The 25,449-nt window shown below is 48.8% G+C and overlaps 1 protein-coding gene across 2 annotated transcripts; it reads left to right on the top strand.

Annotated features, from left to right (window-relative positions):
• Positions 1-1,405: 1,405 nt before the first annotated feature.
• On the top strand, positions 1,406-25,066 carry LOC123927437 (T-lymphocyte surface antigen Ly-9-like). Of its 2 annotated transcripts, XM_045982005.1 has the most exons (6): positions 1,406-1,486; positions 13,352-13,711; positions 18,430-18,729; positions 20,277-20,384; positions 20,663-20,808; positions 22,943-25,066. In XM_045982005.1, the coding sequence occupies exons 1-6, from the start codon at positions 1,420-1,422 to the stop codon at positions 23,051-23,053; spliced, it is 1,092 nt and encodes a 363-aa protein (XP_045837961.1). In that variant the 5' UTR covers positions 1,406-1,419; the 3' UTR covers positions 23,054-25,066. The 2 variants fall into 2 exon arrangements, with proteins under 2 accessions (XP_045837961.1, XP_045837962.1); XM_045982006.1 differs by lacking the exon at positions 13,352-13,711.
• Positions 25,067-25,449: the final 383 nt, after the last annotated feature.

A 25,449-nucleotide genomic window follows, 5' to 3' on the forward strand; every position in this document is an offset into this window, starting at 1 on the left:
CTCCATTTCAGTGTAATTTCTCCCTCACGAGCCTGCAGGCAGCTTGAGGGCAGAATCGACCCCTTGTTCTCTGTCCCATCACCTGTGACGTGGACAGAGCTGCTTCCTGGTACCTGTTCAATACTTGTTGGTGGGAGATGAGAAACATTTTCTCAGAAATCATTGGTCCCTCATCTGGACTACTAGGGGAGCCCACCCAAACCCCCACGTCAGACCTCGTGAAGTTCAATGTCATTGTCCGTACAGACAACCTACCCTGAGCTGCCCACATGGTTCTGCCAAGATGATCTCCAGGGTCTCCTATGTTCAGACCCACTCAGTGTGCCTCCGGCACAGGAGCTCAGCTGTGCTGGGATCATAGTTGCTAGTGATGTTGGAAAAAAAGGCAGAAGAAAAAATATTAAATTTCCTTATTTCCTACAGCCCAGTGAGAAGTCCCTGAAACAGGCAGAGTGACATTCCTTTAGGGATCCAACCGTCTTGATGTTAATACTTTTCTAAGGGCAAGAGGCAGTCTTGCCCCCCACACCCCCTCCCCAGGATCCTGTAAGTCTACTTTAACATATAAAATTTCCTTTATTTCCCCAAGATATGTGTTGGCAATCATCCCCCAAGCATATGGGCCACCAAGGTACATCTGAAGGGTCTCATGACTCAGGTTTTATTTCACGGTAATAAATGACCTTTTCTGAATAATATCTTGCCCCCTCAAGGCCCTGGAAACCTTGCTTCCAAACTCCTTAGAAACTTACACTCTCCCTAACCCCTCCCGACTTGAAAGGCTATAATGGGAAACGCCTCATGAACCCAGTGTAGCTCTTTCTGCCCACGGGTCCTGTCCCTGCGCTTTCATAAAACCACATTTTGCACCAAAGAGGTCTTAGGAATTCCTTCTTGACCATCAGCTTCGAACCCTAACATCTCTCCTACATGACTAGGATCATGTCTCAGCCCGTCTGCCCTCATGCTGACCTCCCACGATTTCCATCATGTTGCTGTGGTCAGTGAGAAGGAAGTAGCAGGGACACTAGATGTCCCCACACACAGAGAAGCACCAGAAAATGGACGATAAATCCCATGAAAATCAAGGGGCTGACATCATAGTTTCTAGGGGGCCCAATCATTTGGGGAAACATCAGCATATCCCTTCAAAATTATTTCGAGTTCTAATGATCTTTATTCTTCTGTATCATTTTCTATGTTTTCCAAATTTTATATAATCAGCATGGATTATTTTCTCAGAAAAAGTCCTTATTTTTCAGATCATGCCTGTTGCTGACCAGGCAGCCTGAGTCCAGAGAGTCAGTGGATCATGAAAAGGGAGGGGCCTGGGTGTTAGGCGGGCAGAGGGGGGTTGCGGAAGGAGGGCAGGAACAGGACAGGAAAGGGAGGAGCTGATGTGTTCTGGGTCCCACAGTTATGGACTCCCTGTGGGGCAGCCAGTTCCCCTCCCAGACCCTGATGCTCCAGGTCAGCCTCCTCCTGGGTGAGTGGCAGATCAGTGGGGGGGGGGGGGGTGTCTCCAGGATGGGTGTGGCTGGGGGGACAAGGGGGGGCAGGAAACAACTGTGAAGGAGGCAGGTGTGAAGGAGGTGGGCAGCAGGGGGCTTGCTGGTACCCACATCCTGATTTCTCCAGACTCTTGAGAGTTGAGGGGGGGAAGGGGAGACCAGGGCCTGTCTGGGATGCCCTCACATCCCCAGGACGGGGAAACTACCCTCAAGCCTCTCTTAGGGACGGCAGGTCTTTGCCCTGCTCTGGGGGCCGAGGATGTGATCAACAGTAGCTCAGAGTCTCACTTCCCAGAGTCCTGCTTTGTCGGGGGAGCTCTGTCGACAGTCTCGGGCCCTGTGTGCACCCCTCCCCGCCCCCCAGCGTGCTTGTGTCCCGGCTCCCAGATGAGGAGGGCGTGTGTGAGAGTGAGGGGCCAGGACAGCCCCAAGGTCCCTGCATTCGGGACAGCTGGGCCGTGACACTGTCTGTGGGGGTTGGGGACAGGGGAAGGGAACCTTCCTTTCTTATCTGTCTGTGGCCTCTCCATGTGGTTACAGCTGTTTCCAGGCTCTTGTGGGGGAGGGGTCTCTTGTGAACCAGGCTCTGACTTGGGGGCCTGGACCTGCCCTTGTCCCCACAGCTCCTCACGGTGCAGAGACGGACTGAGCTCTGCAGTCAGACCTGCTGGGTCGCTCGTTCTGCCTCTGCCACATATCGGCAGGAAGATTTTATTTTATTTTATTTTAAAGATTATTTATTCATTTATTTGACAGAGAGAGATCACAAGTAGGCAGAGAGGCAGGCAGAGTCAGAGAAGGGGAAGCAGGCTCCCCGCTGAGCAGAGAACCCGATGCGGGGCTCGATCCCAGGAATCCAAGATCATGACCCGAGCCGAAGGCAGAGGCTTAATTGACTCTCTGAGCCACCCAGGCGCCCCTGGCGGGAAGATTTTAGACAAACTGTGCAGATGCTGGAAAACTGGCTTTACCTTTCTTGCTTTTTTTTTTTTTTTAAATAAAAAGTTTTTATTTATTTATTTAACAGACAGAGATCACAAGTAGGCTAGAGGCAGGCAGAGAGAGAGGGAAGCAGGCTCCCTGCTGAGCTGAGATCCCGATGCAGGGCTCGATCCCAGGACCCTGAGATCATGACCTGAGCCAAAGGCAGAGGCTTAACCCACTGAGCCACCCAGTGCCCCTGGCTTTACCTCTCTGAGCTCTATGGCTCTCACCCGTTGAATAGAAAAATCCCTAAGGCGAGGTGTTCCTTGGAGAGTGAATGGAACAGCGCTCCTTCCAGCCAGAGCCTGACACGGGGACACAGGTCACTCCTGTGTGCGGTGCTACACGTTTCTCACTTGAGCAGAAACTGGCCAACAGTCCCAGGAAAAATGTCATTGCGTCCTTGTTCCCTGATGGACAATTTTCCCTGATGCACAGTTGAAAACTAGAACAGGGTTCCCTTTGGGGCGGGAGGGGGGTCGTGTCAGCATAGAGCTCCCTCACTCTCCTGTGCTCCAACGCCGCGCCCTCCACACAGACAGGGACACTGAGGGAACCTTTCTTTAAAAAAGCTCAGGTCCCCCTCACCCATCAGTGAGAAAAATCACACCCACCACGGTCGCTACCCAAGCCAACGACAGGAGCACCGGACGTGCAGAGAGAGATGGATCAGGTGCAGGAGCCCGAGAGATGGTCGTCCTTGCAGGTCAACACACAAATGCAAATTGAACATTCTGGCCACCCCGTTTGCCTTTCAAATGAACGCATTTGTGTCTGTGGTGTTGAGAGTCTTGAGTGCAGTGACAGGCGGGGACAGGTTCTTTCCTGTCTCCCTGGCAACTGTTTAAGGAGGAAAAGCTCCTGGCGGTCCCTGTGACATGTCAGAGACCCTGAACCAATTCCTGCATTGTCCCCCTGGTCCCGCCGAATCTGCATCTCTTTCCTCTTCTGCCCACAAATGCAGGGGCTTCCTGATTCGGGTCCTGGAGCCTGTGGGGTGGGCGAGCAGGCAGGAAGTCGTTCGGCGGTTCTTGGAGACGCAGGTAGTCCAGGCTGCTCCTCTGCGTCCCCAGAGCTCTGCCACGGTTGAACCCACACACCGTCTGTCCCTGATCTCAGAGCTGTGAGGGCGGCAGCGTCAGGATGGCTCCGGGAATTAGACCCGTGTGTGTGCTCTGGGCTGCCCAGCAACCACAAGGGGGGGACGTGCCCTGGAGGGGGGGGCAGGTGTTCCTGCCTTGGCCATGTGGGGGTCACCTTACCTGCTGCCATTGCTGGGAGAGGACGGGGAGTGGCTGGGGCCAGGTGGCTCTCCCAGGGATGTCCTTTCTGTCCTTCAACACTGACTAAACAAGACTCTTTCCTGAAACACAACTTGGAGTCAAGCAGATTGGGGCAGGGATGGCTTCATGACAAACTCGCTTTTTTGGGGGGTCAAAGCTAACTGAACAAATTTGCTACTGTATGTTATCTCAAAGGATAATTTTTAGGGCTTCTGGGTACTTTAACTGCTGGAGCATCTGACCCTTCCTATCAGATGTTGGTCTCAGGGTTTGAGGTCAAGACCTTTGTGAGTGTGTAGCCTATTTAAAAAAAAATAAAAGGACGGGGGCACGTGGTTTCCCAACTGGGTAAGTGTCTGACTTTGGTTCAGGTCATGATCTCGGGGTCCTGGGATTAACCCCCACTATGGGCTCTACACTCGCTGGGGAGTTTGCTTCTCCGTCTCCCTCTGTGCCCCCACCTCCGTTTGCACAATCTCTCAAATAAACTAATAAAATATTTAAAAAACCAAAAGGACAAATATTTAAAACAATCAAAGAACATGGCATCACACCATCATGTTTAAGTGTAGGTCTCTAAGTCCGGGAGGGAAATTGTGGACGGATGTCTGCACGTGTCCTCGAGGGAGGACGCAGGACCGCGGGCAGAAACCACCAGAACACAGAGCTCTTCCCAGCCTCTCATGGGATTGGATTCGGTCCTTTTCCTGTGTGTTTTGTGTGTTCCAGAAGGGCACTGGGAGCATGAACACCGGGAACCTGGAGCCTATAAGGTTTGTGGCACCAGCGTCTTTCTAGCGGTTTTTCCCAATCTTCCCGTAATCGGAACTCCATCTCCTTGTTCCCAGTAAAGAGTCTGTCCTGCAGTCTGGGAGAAAACCCTCCACAAATTGTTTCAACGTCAGTCAGACAGACAGACAGACAGATAGACAGGAGTGGGGCGGCTCGCAGACCCACGGGTGCACAGGTCACCTGTCCTGCTGGGTGAGCTCCTGCCTCCGTCTTCACTACACGGTTGGTCTCTGGAAATTCCCTCAGTCCCAGCTTTTCCAGAGGCCTGGCCACTTGCCTTCTCTTTGATCACGTAGTTCCTCTTCACAACCCAACACAGCTGCCTCGTGTTGACACTTTGCTACGGGCAAAAGGCAACCTTAACCCACCCCCAAGCTGTGAGTCTGTTTTGACACATAAAAATTCCTTTGGAAACTTCCTTTATCCCCCCCCCCCCCAAGATACATGTGGGCATCATCTCCCAAGCATGTGACCCACCAATACACATCTACAGGGTCTCACGTCTAAGGTTTTATTAAATAGTGATAAATGACCTTTTCTCAACAACAGCTCGCCCTCTCAAGACCCTGGAAAACTTGCTTCCAAATTCCTTGGAGACTTACGCTCTCCCTAACCTCCTCCTGACTTGAAAGTATATAATGGGTCCCTCCTCAGGACCCCAGTGCAGCTCTTCCCACCCACGGGTCCTGTCCCTGTGCTTGAATAAAACCACCTTTTTGCACCAAAGACGTCTTAGAAATTCTTTCTTGGCCATCGGCTTTGAACCCTAATGACTCTTCTAGATCATAACCACATACAACGGCACTGAAACGGAAACTGACTTTGCTGAACGTTATACAAATATACCGAACCCTTAGGTGAGAGGATGATCCTCTAGGAAGCATAATCTACCGATAGGACCCCCGAGAGGAAAGAGCGTCCGAGCAGATAAGTGTCTGTTTGGGAGCAACTCGCTGCGGTGTGTCTTCCTCAGCCCCAGACCCCGCCACACTGCGGCTGACCCTGGATGGGGGATCATTCCCCGCACCAGGCCCCATTGTGATCCTTGGGTCCCTACTCGGTGTCCTAGAGTCTCAGGCGGTCCTGACGCTGTGTTCCTGCAGCTCAGGTCAGACCCCACGGGGCAGGGTTCACGGTCACTGCACCTGTGCGTCCGCTCAGATGCCAGGCAAGCAGTGGTCTGTGGAGCACCTGTGGTGACTTGCCGGTTCCCACTGGAATGTCGGTGAGGTTGGAGTCCATGGCCAAGAAGAATTCTTGAGAGATCTTTGATGCAAAAAGGTTGTTTTCTAAAAGCACGGGGACAGGGCCCAGGACCAGAAAGAGCTGCTGCCCTGGGATTTTCAGGAGCAACTATTTACTTACTTCGGGGTTGGAGGAAGTAAAGATAGCGGAGGTTCGAAAAGGACTTCATCTGCTAAAGGAGACTCAGAGGTTCCGAGCAGTCTTGCTGTTGTCAAACCCGGTGTTTCCTCCTAGCAAGGCATTAATATTAAAATGGTTGGGAGCTTCCTGCCTCTAGTATTGTCGGTGGGCAGCAGGTTATAAGGACACTTGCTTTTAGCTACATTTCCTTCTGCCTTCGTTCTCCATATCATCATCCCCCACCTGACCCGTTTTGACCCTTACATCTTTAAGGTTGCTGAGGGAGGGAGCTGTGATCTTCTGTGACTTTGTCCTGTTGATTGGGGGGCGTAGCGATGCCCCTACCTATGGGTCCACAGTGGCCAGCTGGGGGAATTTATATATGAGTCACCAAAGGCAGAGGCAGCCGGTGCATGCACATGAACCCCGAGTAGAAAGGCTGGTCTGTGGGCTGGAAGCTGTGGTAGTGAAGGAGTCTGGGCACCGGGCAGGGAGAAACCAGAAAAGACAAAAATAAGGTTAATGCTATAATGAGAAAGAGACGCCTGACTAAAAAGACTTTTGATACTTAGCTAAAATTTTCCTCCAGTCCTTTATTGTCATTTGAAGAGGAATTTGAGGGCTTCCACAGGCTGGTGGCAATAAGAAGGAGGCGTGTTAGTTTGCTCATTGGTTCTCCATGAAGGAGACCCGGGTTTTATTCTGATTTATGGGCCCACAAGGAGCCTCTCTCTACGTTTACTGCTGCAGGAGTACGTAATATAACCCACCAGGGGCCCCTTCATTTCGGAGCTAAATCTCCTGTTATGTCAGACGTCCGCTCCTTCACGTACACCAACTGTCTGGGGTTCGCATGGGGCAGGTTGCTGGTAACTGCCAGCTCAGGTTTAGGGAGGATATGGTTGGCCTGTTCATTCAGAGATTTATGAGTCAACCTGGTCTCGAGTGAATAATTTAACAGGGTGTTATAGTCTCCATCATTTGATCCGTCTACAGTGAGGAAAGCTTTTTCATATAGTCATGCAAACAGACTTAACTCTGTTGGTTGTTCTGGGGACAGTCCTCATTCTGAGAAGCCCAGCTGTACAAGAGTCATCCAGGTTTCTTGAGTCTCTATTCTTAAAATCTAGTAACTACAAAGATGTTACTGAAACATTTTATCTCTATCATAGCCCTCATTTTTATTTTATTTTTTAAAGATTTACTTATTAGAGAGAGAGAGAGAGAGAGCGCACACACAAGCAAGGGGAGGGGCAGAGGGAGAGGGAGAGGGAGAAGCAGGCTCCCCACTGAGCAGAACGCCCAGCACGGGGACTCGACCTCAGGACCCTGGGATCATGACCTGAGCTGAAGGGAGCTGCTCAAGTGACAGAGACGCCCAGGTGTGCCAACAAACCTCATTTTAAATCAGAGATCACCAAATCTGGACGAATTCACTTGTGAAACAAGTCCAATTCGAGCAAACTTGGCCTAATTATTTATACGCTCAGCAAGAACAGTGACTAATCATATAGATCTTCGGGAAGCTGCTTTGCCAGAACTTTTTATAAGGAATCACGAGGTTGAACTTCTAGCAGCCTCTCCAGACCAAAAGCCAAACCAAGTGTTGGCCGTTGGACATGCCTGTAATACCTGTGGACGTGGGCAGGTTCCTCTTCCAGAGGTCCCCAGCATATCTGGCAGTGCGAGTCCTGCCGGAGTGACGTTCTTGACTCCCCTGGCGAGGATGTTGGTAGCTCTGTAAGCAAGGTGTTGTTGGGGGAAACAAAGGGAAAAGAAATGCCCCTTAAATCACAATCCCCTTAGAGCTTGCAGCTCACTGATAGATCCTTGAAATACACAGAGTGCGACCTTCCTCGGGGACCTCATGGCTGCCTCCGTGTCTTCATGTTTAAAGGAACCTTGTCTTGGAAGCAGCTGGCCCCTTCAAGGTTCTGAAAACTTTGCTTCCAGAATCCTTGGAGAATTGTGCTATCCCTAACCTCCACTAATTAAAAAGCATACAGTCAGTCACTGCTCAGAATCCCAGTACAGCTCTTTCTGCCCAAAGGTCTTGTCCCGGGAGCAGGTAAGGGGTGAAGGTACAAACAGGAGAGATAAGAGACCCCTGATCCCCCCAGTGAGGCTCACACAGGGGGCTACATGGCCAGGCTCACAGAAATCCCAGATGTGAAGAAATGCTGAGGCGTATAAAACCAGAGCTAAGGGAACATAACTAGACCACCTTGTTATGGTCTTAAATGTCAGAGACGTGATGTCCCTAGGACAGTTACAGCTGGAACACGGAAAATGACCAAACTTCAAAGAACAAGTAAACACGGTTTTATCTGTGCCAGAGACGTCAAGATTTCAGTTTCCTGGTCAGTGCTCAATAAAAGGCTGCCATTGACAGGCCACAGTGAAACCCATCTGGGACCCTCTCACTCTAGAGAGCTCCTTCTTTCCTTTCTTCTCTCACAGTCACTTGATCAACTCCCACTTCACTCACCCTTTTGTGTCCACAAGGTTCATTCTTTGACCTCGTGAGACAGGAACCCTGCAATCCTGTGACAGTGTCCACCTGGCATTTCCAAGGGGCTCTACTGGCTGCATGCTTCCTAACATCAACCTTAGTGCCTTCAAGCTGTTTGGTCATATCTGAGTCTGTGAATGTCTCTCTCAAACACGAGATTGAAGTCAAAGCCTTGGTAAAATAACTAATATTTCCAATGGTGGACAGACTCTTATTGAATCTTTGCAACTGACCATAATTGCCAAGGAAGAAAGAACACTTACTGAGACCTTTTGAATTTCAGAGGGTTCGGGTAGAGAAAAATGTTAAAGGCATTTGTTTGTTCACAGAGGAATACTTCAGAATTATTGCTGTATACCATTGATGTCTAAGAGAAAATTTCCTTAATCTGGAAGAGCAAATGTTAGAGAACCAGCAATGTTTTAAACAAGAGTCACACACTGTAATCTTCCTCAGTTTACTTAGTCCCATGTCACTAATTTTTGTTCTGTTTGAATGCAACTTTTTAAAGTTAATTCCAGAAATTCTTACTCATTTTAAATTTATGATTTTGAAGATATCAAAAACCCATGTTTGTCAAAAGCCTTTTCTGTTAATTTTAGTATTCTGACTAGTGTAAGGTGGGATCTCATTGTGGTTTTTTAAAAATATTTTATTTATTTGACAGAGAGAAATCACAACTAGGCAGAGAGGCAGGCAGAGAGAGAGGAGGAAGCAGGCTCTCTGCGGAGCAGAGAGCCCGTTGCAGGGCTCGATCCCAGGACCCTGGGATCATGACCCGAGCTGAAGGCAGAGGCTTATAACCCACTGAGCCACCCAGGCGCCCCTCATTGTGGTTTTGATTTGTATTTTCTTGATGCTGAGTGATGTTGAACACTTTTTTTGTGTGTCTGTTGGCCATTTGTATGTCTTCTTTGGAGAAATATCTGTTCATGTCCTTGTCTATTCCTTGACTGGATTGCTTGTTTTTTGGTGTTGAGTTTTATAATTTCTTTATAGATTTTGGATACTAGCCCTTTGTCTGATAAGAGATTTGCAAATATCTTCTCCCATTCTGTAGGTTGTATTTTGGTTTTTTTGACTGTTTCCTTTGCTGTGCAGAAGCTGTTTATCTTGATAAAGTCCCAATAGTTCATTTTCATTTCTGTTTCCTTTGCCTTTGAAGATGAGCCCAGCAGGAAATTGCTGCAGCCAGAGGCAAAGAGGTTTTGCTGTCTATGTTCTCCTCTAGGATTTTGAAGGACTCCGGTCTCACATTTGAATCTATCATCCATTTTGAATTTATCTTTGTATATGGTGTAAGAATATGGTCCGGTTTCTACATGTGGCTCCAGCAATTCACCATTTGTTGAAGAGACTGTCACCCCTCCCCCCACCCGCCCCCAACTGGATATTCTTTCTTGCTTTGTCAAAGATTAGTTGGCCATAGAGTTGAAGGTCAATTCTGGGCTCTCTATTCTATCCCATTGATCCATGTGACTCTTTGTTCCAGTACCATACTGTCTAGATGATTACAGCTTTGTACTATAGCTCGAAGTCTGGCATTCTGATGCCACCAGTTTTGGTTTTCTGTTTCAATATTCCTCTGGCTATTTGGGGTCTTTTCCACCCATACAAATTTTAGGATTTTTTCCCCCAGTTCTGTGAAAAATGTCGATGGCATTTTGATAGGGATTGCCTTGAATGTGTAGATTGCTCTAGGTAACATAGACATTTTAACAATATTTATTCTTCCAATCCCTGAGCATGGAATGTTTTTCCATTTCTTTATATCTTCCTCAATTTCTTTCATAAGTGTTCTATAGTTTTCGGAATACAGATCCTTTACCTCTTTGGTTAGGTTTATTCCTACGTATCTTATGATTTTTGGTACAATTATGAACAGGATCAATTCCTTAGTTTCTCTTTCTTCTCTCTCATTGTTGGTATATAGAAATGCAACTGATTTCTGTGTATTGGTTTTATATCCTTCCACTTTGCTGACTTCCTGTATGAGAACTGGCAATTTTGGGGTGGAGTATTTTGGGTTTTCTACATAGAGTATCATGTCATCTGCAGAGTGGGAGTGTGACTTCTTCTCTGCCAATCTGGATGCCTTTTATTTCTTTCTGTTGTCTGATTGCTGAGGCTAGGACTTCCAGTACTATGTTGAACAACAGTGGTGGGAGTGGGCATCCCTGTCATGTTCCTGACTTTCGGGGAAAAGCTCTCAGTTTTTCCTCATTAAGAATGATATTCACTGTGGGCTTTTCATATATGGCTTTTATGATATTGAGGTATGTTCCCTCCATCCCTATATTGTGAAGACTTTTAATCAAGAAAGGATACCGTATTTTGTCAAATGCCTTTTCTGCATCCATTGAGAAGATCATATGGTTCTTGTCCTTTCTTTCATTAAATATCCTTTCATTTATTAATGTGGTGTATCACATTGGTAACGAGTTAAAAATAAAAGTTGTATCTATGAAGTAGTGGTGGTTGTTCTCTTGTTGTCTTTTTTTTTCTTTCCTGGTTGGTTTTCTGGGGGAGGGGCCTGCCACATGGGTTTTCAGTCAATGATGTTCCCTGAGTTAAGTCCTCCTGCCCCGCTCAAGGGGTGGGCTCTGAGGAAACCGTTTTTTCAGGCTTTTGTTCTCGGAGGTTTTTATGTTCTTTCATCTGTTTTCTCTCGCCTTGACAGCTTTTGATGGTTTTTGGAGGTTTAGAGGAGAGCAAACTGCACCCCAACCTCCCTCTCAGAGAGAAGCCCCAGAGTGCACTGCAGAGCTGCTGGCAGAGTCGGTTCTGAGTCACGGTCCCTGGGGATGCAGGATCTCCTCCTTGTACCCAAACCCACGGCACAGTGGCGGCTGTCTGGGCAGCTCCAGACCGCCAGAGAGGTTCCAAGCAGCGATCGCACACTGAGATTTTCCTGCTGGCCTGGGCTGGAAGTGCCTGGTTTTTCCGGGTCCGAGAGCTCCCGGATAGCGCCTGTGAGCACCTCTCCCAGGGGAGGGTGTGGGGTGCACGCGTCTCAGGCTCTGATCCCTCGGCGTGGGTCTAAGAGCGCCAGGCTAATGTCTGCCTGCACCTCTCTCAGGGAGGGTGTGGGGCGCGCGTGTCTCAGGAACGCCGTCTGGCAAGGCTCCCAGCTCCTCACGGGAGCCGGACCCCACTCATTCTCGGGCACGCTGGCGGCTCAGGGACCCAGACCTTGTTTCTCCGCCACACTCTCTCGGGCTCAGCACCAGGGGAGGCTGTCCTGGGTCCAGACACTTAAGCCCCTGTCCCTAACCGCCCCGATTCCCACAATTTCCCCCCCACGATCCTTTGCTCTTTTTTGAGTGCTTTCAACCAGACTCCAAGTTAATGCTGGTCCCCAGACGCAGGGCACTCTCATATTGGGGTATTACTTTCCAATTGGTCGCCTCTGGTGGCTCGCTCCCCCTTTTGTTTATCTTCTGATATCAGTCCAACGTTCCCACTCTGCTTTATCTGCCCACTGGCATCTTCAGCTCCTGTAGAGATCCAGATATGTATAGCACTGATCTCAGGCTGATTTCATGGGTAATTGGAGTTCTTTGGTAGGTAATCACTCATTTTAGGGTACAGGTTGAAACGGCACCTCCTCCTACTTCCCCGCCATCTTGACTCCTCCCTGGTGTATCACATCGATTGATTTGTGGATATTGAACCACCCATGCATCCCAGGAATAAATACCACTGAATTTTTTCAGTGGTGAATAAATTTATTTATCAGTGAATAATCTTTTTAATGTACTGTTGGTTCCTATTGGCTAGTATCATGGTGAGAATTTTGGCATCCATGCTTACCAGGGATATTGGTCTGTAATTCTCCTTTTTGATGGGGTCTTTTTCTATTTTAGGGATCAGTGTAATGCTGGCCTCATAAAATGAGTTTGGAAGTTTTCCTTCCATTTCTATTTTTTGAACAGCTTCAAAAGAATAGGTATTAGTTCTTTAAATGTTTGGTAGAATTCCCCTGGGAAGCTATTTGGCTCTGGGTTCTTGTTTGTTGGGAGATTTTTGATGACTGCGTCAATCTCCTTACTGGTTATGTGTCTGTTCAGGCTTTCTATTTCTTCCTGGTTCAGTTGTGGTAGTTTCTATGTCTCTAGGAATGCATCCATTTCTTCCAGATTGTCAAATGTGCTGGTGTATAGTTGCTTATAATATGTTCTTATAGTTGTTTGTATTTCCTTGGTGTTGGTTGTGCTCTCTCCTCTTTCATTCGTGATTTTATTTATTTGGGTCCTTTCTCTTTTCTTTTTGGTAAGTCTGGCCAGGGGCTTATCGATCTTATTAATTCTTTCAAAGAACCAGCTCCTAGTTTCATTGATCTGTTCTACTGTTATTTTTGTTTCTATTTCATTGGTTACTGCTCTGATCTTTATATTTCTCTTCTTCTGCTGGGTTTAGATTTTCTTTGCTGTTCTTTCTCCAGCTCCTTTAGGTGTAGGGTTAGGTTGGGTACTGAAGACCTTTCTCGTTTCTTGAGAAAGGCTTGTATCACTATATACTTCTCTTCTAGGACCACCTTTGCTGCATCCCAGAGGTTTTGAAAGGTCACGTTTCCATTTTCATTTATTTCCATTAATTTTTAAAATTCTTCTTTAATTTTCTGGTTGACACATTCATTTTTTAGTAGGATGCTCTTTAGCCTCCAAGTATTTGTGTTCCTTCCAAACTTTCTCTTGTAATTGAGTTCAAGTTTTAAAGCACTGTGCCGGACCTAGCACTGTGAGGTCTAGGTAAGGACAGCATCTAAGCAAGCTGCTTGCAGCTTTGCCTCCTCATCTGTGAAATTGGAGAGACTCCTTTTCTTGTAAACATGCCCGTGATATGATGGGACCACAGGTTCTACAGCAACATAATGCTTGTCCACTTTTTCTTCCCCATCTCAGCTATTCCCTCACCAAGCTTCCAGACTGTAGGCAACTCTAGCACCTCTCACACCCTGGAAAGGACTGTGGGGACATCTGTCCAGCTGCAGCTGACCTCCTCCTTGTACCCAAATGTCCGAGAGATTGAGTGGAGTTGGCATTCTGAGACTGAGAAAGAAGAGATCCTGGTGTCCTGGAAACCTAATGCCACTCCTGACTGGTATGAGCTGGAGGAAAAATACAGGAGCAGCTTCTCTCTGACAGAGACGGCAGTTTTGAGCATCAGGAATCTCACCACGGAAATGAGTGGATGGTATACAGCAAGGGTCAAATTCCGCACAGGAAAATCCCAGAAGGAAGTCTTTAAACTCTTTGTATATGGTAAGGTGAGCCCTGGTCAGTATTTCCAACAAGCACTTTATCTCAAGTACGTTGGCCTAAACAGGTTTTAAAAAAATATCAAATCTTCTTCAGGAGTATTTGCATCTCTTTTGATGCCCTAACCCTAAAAGCTAAATTCTAAAGATGTCATCTTAGGAGAAAGTAGCTAATATGCCTTAAAAAGTATTAAAAAACACATGAAATGGGGGAGGGGCAGGAAGCCATCCAAAAGGATAACATAAAACTATCTTCAATTGCAAAGTATTGCACAACTGATGATTGGAATACAAAATTGTATCAGGAAGGTTCTTAACCAGTTATTTCAAAAACTAATTTAAAAACTCTTAAGTGACCCAAGAAGTTGGCAGAAATAAAACAAGAAACCAGGACATCAGCCCAGTGAGGAGCAACTCCAGGATGTAGACCGAGGGTTAGAACTTGGCATTGGGTAAAACCCTTTCCACTGCTTGCCCTGCACTCTTACCAGGAGGACCATGGGGCGCAGCCCCATCCTAGACAAAATGGAGATGTGGAAGGAGACACAGGCCAAAGCTCCCAGGCCAGTGACGATGCCCTACCCCCAGGAGCAGAGACCTGGGTAGACAGGGCAGGGGGAGCAGGACAAAAGGAGGAGACGAGCAGAGCCCAGGGTGTCTACCCAACCAAACTCTCTCTCATCTGTCCCCTGCTCTGGGCACCACAGCAGCCTCTTCACAGTCTCCCCTGCCCCTGGTTTCCCCCTCCAAATCCCCCTCCACCTGACTGCTCTGTTGAGCTTTCAGAAATGCAGGACCCTCCTGTCCTTTCCCTGCCTACAGCCAACCTACTCCCGCCCCTACTCCCCACAGGATCAATGGCCCTCAGGAGAGGGAGTCTAACCTGCCCAGGATCTGGTCCCTGGATGTCCAGCTGTGTTTCCAACACTTCTCCTTGTGCCCTGCCCCATGTGCTGCCCTCCACCCTATCTGGCTGCCCAGTCTTTCCTCTTTCCTGGATGCTGGGGACTCTCAGCACAACGTATCTCTCGCCCTCTCTAGGCAAATGCTCCTACTTCCAGTTCTCTCCGGGACCATCTTTCTCTCTGCCTTGCACGGGAGCAGCAGGGTGTGGTCTGCTGTCCCCTGACAGCCCCGTTGCTGGCCCCGCCCTCTGTGGCCCCAGCCCAGGGCTCTACACAGTTCCCAGCAGGCATTCAGCAGGTGTCCTTCACCTGGGGAAAGGTCAGCAATAAGTAAAGGAAACCTACAACACATCTAATTTTCCTGGGAGTTTTGATTTTCCAAGCTTGATTCACAGTCCCTCACCTGTTGAAAAGACGCTATAACAAACATTCATACACCAGCTGATGAACAAATTCATTCCTAAAGGCAGAAGCTTTCTAAATACCTGCGTGTGCTTCCTAACACTTTGTAAATTCTGTTTGGTTTTATATTTAAATTATTACCTGTTAATCAGTTCAGGTATTTTAAAGAAGCTACTTTAAAGTATTATTTTCAGGGCACCTGGGTGGCTCAGTGGGTTCAGCCTCTGCCTGCAGCTCAGGGAATGACCTCAGGGTCCTGGGATTGAGTCCCACATCAGGCTCCTTGCTCAGCAGGGAGCCTGCTTCCTCCCTCTCTCTCTGCCTGCCTTTCTGCCTGCTTGTGATCTCTGTCTGTCAAAGGAATAAATAAAAAAAAAATCTTTAAAGTATTATTTTCCCTAGTCACATGTGCTATGAGTTTTGGGAAGGTTGCAAGTTTGTATTTTTACTAATTCCCTGATCAGGAGTTGGCAGATTATAGCCATCAGTCAAATCTACTGGATGTCTTTTTTTTTTTTTTAAAGATTTTATTTATTTATTTGACATAGAGAGATCACAAGCAGGCAGAGAGGCAGGCAGAGAGAGAGGGGGAAGCAGGCTCCCTGCTGAGCAGAAAGCCCCATGCAGGGCTCGATCCCAGGACCCTGAGATCATGACCTGAGCTGAAGGCAGAGGCTTAACCCACTGAGCCACCCAGGTGCCCCTGCATGTCTGTTTTTATAAGTAAAGTTTTATTGGAACACAGCCACATCACTACATTTGTATGTTGTATTTGGCTGCCTTCTCCCTATAGTGGCCAAGTTATGTAGTTGTAACCAAGACCATATGGCCAGTGACGCCTTACATATGTTCTATCTGACCCTTAGCACTAAAGTCTGCCTCCCCAGCCTGGATACCACTGTTGACACAGCAGATGCATGTAGCTTTGTAGGTTATTATGGGAGTTATAGAAGGTAATGGAAAGGGCTTGGAGCTGTGCCTGGGAATATCCACCTGCTCCCCAAATGCTAATTACTTTTTCTTTTCATTTGTTAATGGAGTAAATTCCACTAATAAATTTCGTAATTATACTGTCCTTCTATTCCTGCAACAAATCCAACATGATCATGATGTGTCATGTAATATTATTAGCAAACATTTAATTTAATTTAGGAAGATTAAGCTCTCTATGTATGATGGACTGTAACCTATGGGTTAGCAGGTGTGTTTGTCTTGTGTTGGGTTTGGGCTTCTCGTCTGACCTGAGCGGTAAAGCTGAGCTATACTCTCACACCCTGACAACTTTCTGCCTTTTTTAAGCTGCAACACCGTCTGTAACACAGGAATGTTCTTTTCCTTGGCCATCGGGCAGTGCTCACGCCCAAAACTGTGTGCCCTTCACACCTGTGATGAGGACAGACCATTAGCCACCTTCCCAATATCTTCTAAGTCAGGGTTCTTGCATCTTCTTACTAGAATTTTGATCACTTCACTTTCCTAGAAAGGCATTACCTCATCTATATCTTAAAATTTATTGTGTTTCTTAAATGGTGTTTCCCTTTAATTTTCAATGTTGTTTCTTATCTGTATTTATGCCTTGATCTTCATTCCTAATGACAATTATGTAGAACTTCAACTTTTTATTCAGACCTCAGTGTTTTGCTTTTGATTGGTCTATTTTTATTTAAATCAACTTTTGATTTTGCTGGTTAATCTTCTTTATTGTCATCCGTACACAGAAGTCAGGACTACGTCTAACCGCAGTGAGCCTACAGCTGGGCTGTCACAGGCTGAAGCAGGTGGTTCTTGCTCTGGAACAGGAAGTCAGGCGACGGCAGTGGCTGGGTCGGGGCGTCTGCTCAGTGCGGTCCCAGGGACCCCCGGGCTGCCCCATTTTTCTGCTCCACCGTCCTGGGCACGAGGGCTTGTCCTCCTGCTTCGTCCTCATGGTCCCGGACGGCTCTGTCTGCAGACACCAGCCCACACGGAAGATGGCCACCGAGAGAAGGACGAAGGCCAAAGTCTCTGTTGTCGTGAGGCTCTGTCTCTGCAGGACTGAAGACCCTTCCTCCCGTCCAGCTCAGGTCCCCTACCTCAGGGTTAGCCCTGGGGCAGCTCTAGGAAGACTAGACGTCATCCCTGAGCTCTCTAGAGTGTGAGCAGGCGAGGCCAGGACAGACAGGGCTGCGGGGCTGCGTGTGCAGGGAGGCGTGTGCCAGACTGGCCAGGGGCTGTCTTTGTCAGGGTGACGCAGGCTCCTGCCTTCCCTCTCATCTGTGGGGGCCTGTCGCCCAGAGGGAAGAACTCCTCTGCAGGAAGCTTGCATTGGGTCATTGACCCCGGGATTTCCAGTTGTGTTTTGGTTTGGATTTTCTGGTTTGCTTTCTGACGTTTCTCCATCTCCAGGCTCTATTGTGAGGACCACAGGAATTTAAACTCTCTCTGTGGGGCCGTTTAGTGTTTTCTTTCTGAACCTGGATTTGGTCTGTGTGACGGCTGTCACACCTGCCATCCCGTTGCTGACATGTCCCCTGTGGGTGGTTTTCTGTCTCTGCCTCCCAGTCTCTCTGTCACAGGTGCTGGGATGAGCACGCAGCGGCAGGAGCGGAGTCGGAGTCTTGGGTGTGTCCTGGGGGCGTCGTGCCCGCAGGTGTAGTTCAGGTTTATCGAGATGCAACTGCTCATGTCCTCTCCTCATCTCGACTCACCATCGTTTATATCTTCTTCTTGCCTTTTGTTGAATTGGTAGAGTTTTCATCCATCCAAGCATCTCTAGTATTTTGGAAGTTATAACCCCTTGTACTCTCATCCTAGTGGATACTTAACTTAAATATTTACTTCGACATTTAACGTTCATTAGTATTTCTCTTTAAATAAAACAAGAACTTCTAACATGTTTCCCCCTTGTATTCTCAACTCCTTTCACGTTGTGTTTATTGTATCCTTGAGAATAGATACAATTATCATAAGTATAATCATCATGTGTATATAAAATTATAGAGTAATTGGGGCACCTGGGTGGCTCAGTCAGTTAAGCTTCTGATTCTTGATTTCTGCTCAGGTTATGATCTCATGGTAATGCGACTGAGACCTGCCTGGGCTCCACACTCAGCGTGGGGTCTGTTTGAGATCCTTCTCCTCGCTTGTGCTCACCCACTTTCTCTCTCAAATAAATAAATAAAGTAAATCTTTAAAAAAAAAAGAATTATCATACCCATCATGATTACTGAATTACGTAGACATAGATGAGCATGGAAGGGCCTCAGCTCTCTGTCCTGGGCTGGAGTCAGAACCCTCAGGCCAGGGGCACTAGGTCCCTTCCCCAGGCCCATAGTTAGGAACCCCTCGGAGCTGGGTCATCTGGTGAATGTGCTGGTTCCCTTGTGTGTCCTCCAATGCTGACTCTCAGTTTCTCTTTTGTCTCCTTCTACCCCAGAGCCCATCCCCCACCCCCAGATTGTGATTCATTCGTCATCCAACCAGGCAGGCTGGTGCAATGTCAGTCTGGAGTGTGGGACCCCAGGAGCCACAGAGATCTGGACAGTGACCTGGCTGAGTGAGGGGCTCCCCAGGGAGCTGGAGGAGAGAGAGGCTCTGGGGCCAGCCCCCAGCTCCAGGAATCTAAGCCTGAGCCTGCCCCTGAGCCAGCTGAATGGCCCCCTCACCTGTAGGGTCAGCAACCCGGTGGATGAGAAGAATGCAACCTTACTCCTGCAGAACGTCTGTTTGTGGGAGGGTGAGTGGGATCTGCTGGGAAGCACTGGCAGAGAACAGGGCAGGGGCAGGACTGTGGGGACTCGGGGAAATTGATGGGAGAGAGGAGCACTGGAAGGGGGTCTCTGTGGAGCAACTAGAGACAGATACATGATCACACCTTCATTCTAGAACTTAAACCAGTACCTGGAAACTGGTGAGTCTCCCAGAATGTACCTGCGGAGCTCATGTGGGCACCCCTTTCCAGCATCAGGGAGCCTGGGACGCTGACCTAGTTAGCAGAATGCAGGCAGGGGAGGGGAAGAACTTGAAGAGGACAGACCGAGGACCCTGAGGGCGCCCTGCCCCCAGCCCTGAAATCTCAAGTTCCAGGACCCCGTTTGGTCTGGACGCTCCTAGCCCTTTCGTGGTTATAAATGTTGTTTTTTTGCCGTGTGGTATACGTGACCTTTCAGAGGATGGTTACCACCTCTGAGTTCATAAACCGCAGTTCAAACGTCCTCTGAGCTGTGTGAGCCCCTGTGGTCATCACACTTCCACGTCAGCTTCAGGGGACCCCTTGGCCATGCAGAAAGGGAGTATGTAGAGTAGTGCATGGTAGGTGAGGGGGAGCCCTGATCCCATAAAATACCAAATCCCCTACTTTCCCAGAGCCACAGAGCAGGAACAAGGCATGGGAAGAAGGTTAATAATTGCTGGGGCTGTCTTGTCCCACCAGCGTCCTCCTGAGCTCCAGTGTGCCCCTGCGGTGTCTCCCTGCCATGTCCTTACTCAGTCACCCAGCGTGGAACCCTTACACCAGGGCTGAGTGCTCACTGAGTACGGGGAGGAGGGAAGATGCAGGGGACAGTAAGACAAGTCCCCACTAAGGGAACCTCCAGCGCCGTGGAGGCACCACCACTTCCTGGCTGTGTGACTCTGGACAAGTTACTTAATTTCTGGAACTTTTCTTTGAGACAGGTATTAATTATTCCACTTCATAGGGTCGTTTAAGCTATCAGCACAGCACGTGGCACGGAGCTCATCAGTAAGTATCAGGTTCATGGACGAGGAGGGGTCTGTTTGCCAACAGGAAGCCGCGTGACGGCCCAGAAGTTGAGGCAAATATAAGCTCTATGGTTCCCGTATGAAAGGAAGAAATCCCCTGAGTAGTTGCCGCAGGACTCGGGAAAGGCGTCGCAGAGAAGGGAACACCTGAGCTGGACCTTGAAGTGGGAGCCGTTTTCGTGTGGCAGGCAGACCACAGGGCAGAACGTGGGCTGACGTCAGGCGGCCCCGGAACCTTCCATCCCCTCCCCCTCCTAGGCTGGTCCTCGCCTGGGAGTCCTCCGGGGGAGAACAGGGCCAGGCTGCAGGCATGGGTGGCACCTGCGGCTGCTGGGAGCCTCTGAGGTCTCTGGGCAGAAGCGGCAGACAGCCCGGTACGAGGGCCGGCGGGCAGGAACCTGTTGGGGCTGCAGCAAGGACGCGCACTTGGGACATGGGCCCCGAGCCATGGGGTCCCGCCTCCCCCCTCACCTGCTTCATGGGCCCCATAGGGATGCACCTGACACTGGCCTTTGGTCGCAGGTTCCCAGAGCAAGTGGCTTTGGATAGGCATCTTGTTCACAGTTCTGATGCTGAGCCTGGCCTGCGGAGCCTGCATCTGGGTGAGGAAGAAGATACAGTCCAGGAGGGGTAAGTGATTCCAGGAGGGGTAAGTGATAGTCAAGGCCTGAGGGGAGCTCTGGGGCAGGCAGTGGATGGAGGGGATCCCCGGGAGGGGCCGGGGCTACTGACCTTGCCTCCCCTCGCCTGTGAATCATCTGGGTAGAAGGCTGGGTAAGGGCTGTGTGCACGCCCAGACGGGAGGGGGTGGATGGCAGGGATGGGGAGGGAGCGATGGCCGCCCTACCCTGGAGCTGGCGAGGGGTCACCTCAATCCCACACGCTCTCACTGTGTGTGCTGTGTACAGGCAGGTCCACTCTGCTGCCTACCGAGCTGGGCTCGGCAGCGGTTCCCCAGGCCCCGGCCACAGAGGAAACTGCTGGCCTGCGGACTGCAGAGGCCCACAGCCACAGTCCTCCTGATGTGGAGATTAGCCTCCTGAGACACCCCAAGGTGGGTCCAAGGGAACTGAACCTGGTCCCCTGACTGGTGCTCAGAGACCGTGAGTGCTGGCTGGTCCCAGCGGCTCTTCAGGCTCTGGGTCCGGTCCTTGCTGTGGATGCTACGGTTGTTGTGTCTGGAACGGCGAGTGAAGAGTGGAAGCCACCGACGGGGGCGATGCCTCGCTCATATGCACACAATCTCATCGGGTCCTCACCGCCACCCGGGGAGGGGGGATGGCGGAGCAGGAGCGGGAAGGAGGCAGGTCCGGTTAGGTGTGTGACTGACCCAAGGGCACACAGCTTGGCAGGGGAAGCAGCAGGAGAGAACCCAGGCTGCTCTGGAGGGGCTCACCATGTACAAGCTCAGACTCAAGTCCTGGGGAGAGGCAGGGGTGTAAGTGACTGCCCGTCAGGTGGGACCTCTCATCCATAGAAGACCCAAAGCAAGCAGGAGTGGGGTCCACGAGCAGGGCCTGGAGGCAGGGGAGACCCAAGGTTCTGAGGAGCATCAAGAAAGCCCCCCCCCCCCCCCCCCCCGCACGGCATCCATCCCCCTCCCTGCCTGAGATCCCTTCATTAATGTCTCCTTTTGGGGTAAAGTCTTTGTGGCCCTGCTGTGAGTCGCCCCTGGGACAACATCTCACGTGTTACCCGCCCCCAGTTAGAAATGGTCACAGATGGCCTGATTCCACGATGGGAAGGCCTGGGTTCTCATATCAGTCTGAGAAGCATCAGAAACACAAGGAGGCCTTGCCAAACCTCCCCCCCCCCCCAAACTTGCTTCAGTGGGTCCAGGGCAGACCAGAGACCTTGCATTTTGAAAACGTTCCCAAGTGATGGCCCCACCCTTTGGGAACCACTAGACTAAAATTGAACAGAAGGAAAGCAAGAGAGGCACTGTCTGGGCTCCTAGGATCGGCCAGTGGCCGGGTCCTCTCCTCTCCCATCCTTTGATTTTGCCAAAGGGAGACACCTCTGGATCATTGACCCACACAGACCATCAGGACCTTAGAAATCCCCTGGCCCGGTCCCAGCAGTTCACAGCAGGGGGAAAGTGGGATCCAGAAGGAACACTAAGAAGGACATGGACAGGAAACCATGGTGGTACCAGGTAGAACTGGGACTCTTTGTTCCCAGCTGAGTGTGCTTTGCCCTGTCCCCAACTGTCTCGGGACCGCTACACTGCGGCTTTCCATCTCAGTCCCTCTGAGTTATGTTCCCATCTGACACGGGCCACAGGGGGCTCAGGAAGTAGTTCCTTGAGACCCAAATCCCAGTATTCCCACTGGAGAAGCACGGGAGGGGATCAATGTGTGGTTTGGGATAAAGAAACAAATCAGGTGACCTCTGACCCAGACCCCCAGCTTTGCCCCTTTGTCTCTCTGCACCTGGGGAGCTTTCCAGCCTGATGAAGAAGACTATTTCCCTCCCAGGACACAGGGAGGAAAGCAGGGGAGAGAGATGATGGTGGCACGAAGGCGCATAGGATCAGAGTCAGGAGAAGGGGGCGTGAGGCTGCCATGCTGACTCTTCTCCATCAGCCTTACAGAACTACTGCCTGGGCTGTTTCTTCTTTTATAAAACGCAGATTGCGGGAATAATACCTTTATCTGCTGCTTTGCAGTTTTTCGAAGCACTTTTGCAATGAGAGTTGCCAAGGTGAGCTGCAAGTTTGTCCAACTAATATTTAATGAGTGTCTACTCTATCCCAGAACCGTTCTGATCTGGAACACAGAGGTCAACAAAAAAACAAAAAATCCTCGGCCTCAGAGAACACACATTCTAGGTTGGGGGAGGGGAGAATGGCAAATAAAATAAATAAGCAAAATGTGAAGTCTTAGGTGATGATGCGCGCTCAGGGAAAATGTGGCAGGAAGAGGGCAGGGTGACTAAGGCAGTCAGGGAAGGGAGACCAGAAAGTGAGCAAAGTAGGATTCTGATGGGGGAGGGGGAAGAGAGGGGTAGCACCCAAGGGAGAGGACAGAGACGCTACAGTGTTCAAGGGGGAGGTCTGCACTGAAGCTATGTTTTAGGGTTACAGGGGTTGAGTCAAGAAGCTCACAAAGTGGAGTAAGTTGACTGACCTCTGTGCCTGGTTCTTGGACGTTGACCACCAGCACCCTTAAACTCTGCTTGAATCACAGAATAACATGGAAAGGGACAGCTGCCATCCCCCTAAGCCTGAGTGCAGCCCAACCATCCACACTGTCTACGAGAAGGTCCGGATGAGCCGAATGCCCCAGAAGGACAACTAGGTTAACGAAGACATCGGGATATGACGGGCCTTGGCAAGACCTGCCCCACCCTACACTCCACCCAGGGTCCCAGAAATCCCTCCTTAGGTAGAGCTAGGACAAGACCCCAGATCATCCTGATGTGCTTCCCCACCCCAGGACGGCAGAGCAGCACCACGTGCCCCAGGGCTCCTCACCAAGGTCTTCTCACCTCATGGGTGGTGAGCTTTGACCACGTCGCTTGAGCAACCAGGCTGATCCTTGGGCAGGCAGTCAGGTTTCTGACCTGTGACCCACTGACCCCGGTGAGGGAATACCCGTAGTCAGCCAGGACCTGAGGACGCCTGTCTGGGAACAGAGATGCTTTCCCAGAATTGGGCGGGCCTTGGATGGAAGATTTCCAGGATGTCACTGCCCAGCCCACCCCCACGAACAGAAGTGGGATGGCCTGGACTGTAGAAAAGCAAGAGCTGCTGAGATAAAGTTCAGGGTCAGCTTCAGCACGGAGGGAGGGGCAGAAAGGAAGGAAATAATTTTTGAGCTCCAGCATCTGCAGGCTTATTGTAAGCACCAGAAATGCACTAGCTCAAGATCTCTCAACATTCAAGCAATTTATCAGCCCTGTTTAAAAAATTACCTAATGCACATAAACTGGAAGAAAGTCAAAGGCACGTCTCCTTGAATTTATATTTCATCAGTTGCAAATGGGATCCTGTTCCTGTTGTACCTCCTAATTAGTTGTTACAATAATGCATACACACACGTATTGCCACATTGCTAAGTTTCTCTACTGTTTGAAATAGTTTTTCATTCGATTCCTTCGAATTTCTGGGCAAAGAACCATATTAATGACAAATAATTAGAATTTTTCCTTCTTTCTTTCCAATTTTTATGCTTCATTCCTCTCCTGTGTCTTGATGCTGGTGAACACCCCCTAGACCGTATTTAATAAGAGTGATTCTGAAGCTCATCCTTTTGTTCCGAACTTTTTTGTAAGTGCTTCAGGGGTGTCCCTGTACGCATGATGTTTACTGTAAGGCATATAAGGCATGTCTAAAAATTGTGTTCTTATTGCTACTTTATCAAGAATTTTGCCATGAAGAAAATGTTAAAGTTTATTCTTTCCCTTTTATCATCCATGATGATGTCATCTGGTTTTTCTGTTTTTCCTCTATGAATAATACATTAATAGATTTCCTCCTATTGAACTGTTCTTATGCTATTGGAATAAATCCCAGTGGCTGTATTATTCTCTTAATGTGCCACTGTCTGATAATATTTTCATTTGGGTTTTAACATCATTATTCGTAAATGAAATTGTCCTGTGTTTTTTGTGGTTTACTTTGTTAGCTTGGTATTTGTATTATGCTTATTAGGGGTTCCTTCTATCTCCACTTCTTGTAATAATTCAGTAAAAATTTGCTTTGTAGTCCCAAAAAAGATTCCTTAAAAAAAAAGAGAATTCTTGGGACTCCTGAGTGGCTCAGTTGGTTGAGTGTCTGTCTTCTTGTTAGGTCATGATCTCAGGGTCCCAGGATCAAACAAGAAGTCGGAATCTAGCTCCCGGCTTAGTGGGGAGTTTGCTTCCTCCTCTACCTCTGCCCCTCCCCCCACTCACGCTCTCTCTCAAATACATAAATCTTAAAAAAATTAAAAAAGAATTCCCATTACCTAGTATCAATTTAAATTACTTTTATTGTAAATTAAAGATCTGTAAGTATGCAACTATGTAAAAATGTCTTGTGCTTATAGTTTTTATATTATAAACTCAAAAATATGTGTAAAGTAGTTAAAAACAAAGCAACAAAATAACAAGCAATGGTTATGCAAACTAGTACTCAGACCCACAACTTTAATGTTATGATGGGTGTTTCTGTTTTGCTACAATGAAATCATTAATATCAGGATTATAGGAAAACACTGTAGCTTCACATCAGCCTCTATATTTAATTTTTAACACTTGAATACAAACATTGCTATCTCATATGCGTTTGTTGTATAACACTTGATTAAAGTCTTTGTTTATGAGTTCAAGCTGGTCAATGTCATCCTTTAACCAAAACTCTGCTGGGCGGCAATGGATAGGTCTGTAAATTGTCTCATTCACGTTAAAAAAAAAATTAGCACCGCAGCACCGATAAAATCCCCACTTCCCACATACCTCTCTCCTTACTCTTGGAATCGTAGAACAAAAAGTTTTTTCACTGAGTATTTGCTGCCTCAGTGGGTGTTTACTACTGCTGCAAGGATAGACCTCTATCCCTGTTCGTAGATCAGATTGGCCCCCGGGCGGCCACAGAGCAGGAACTTTGGAATTTGACCTGCCTGTTTGAGAGGTGTTGTGGGGCAGAAGTGGGTCAGTCTGCCGGGTGCCAATTCGGTGAATGATCAAGTCACCAAAATGATCAAATCTATCT

Source organism: Meles meles, chromosome 17 (genome assembly GCF_922984935.1).
Source record: "Meles meles chromosome 17, mMelMel3.1 paternal haplotype, whole genome shotgun sequence".
Classification (NCBI taxonomy): Eukaryota; Metazoa; Chordata; class Mammalia; order Carnivora; family Mustelidae; genus Meles; species Meles meles.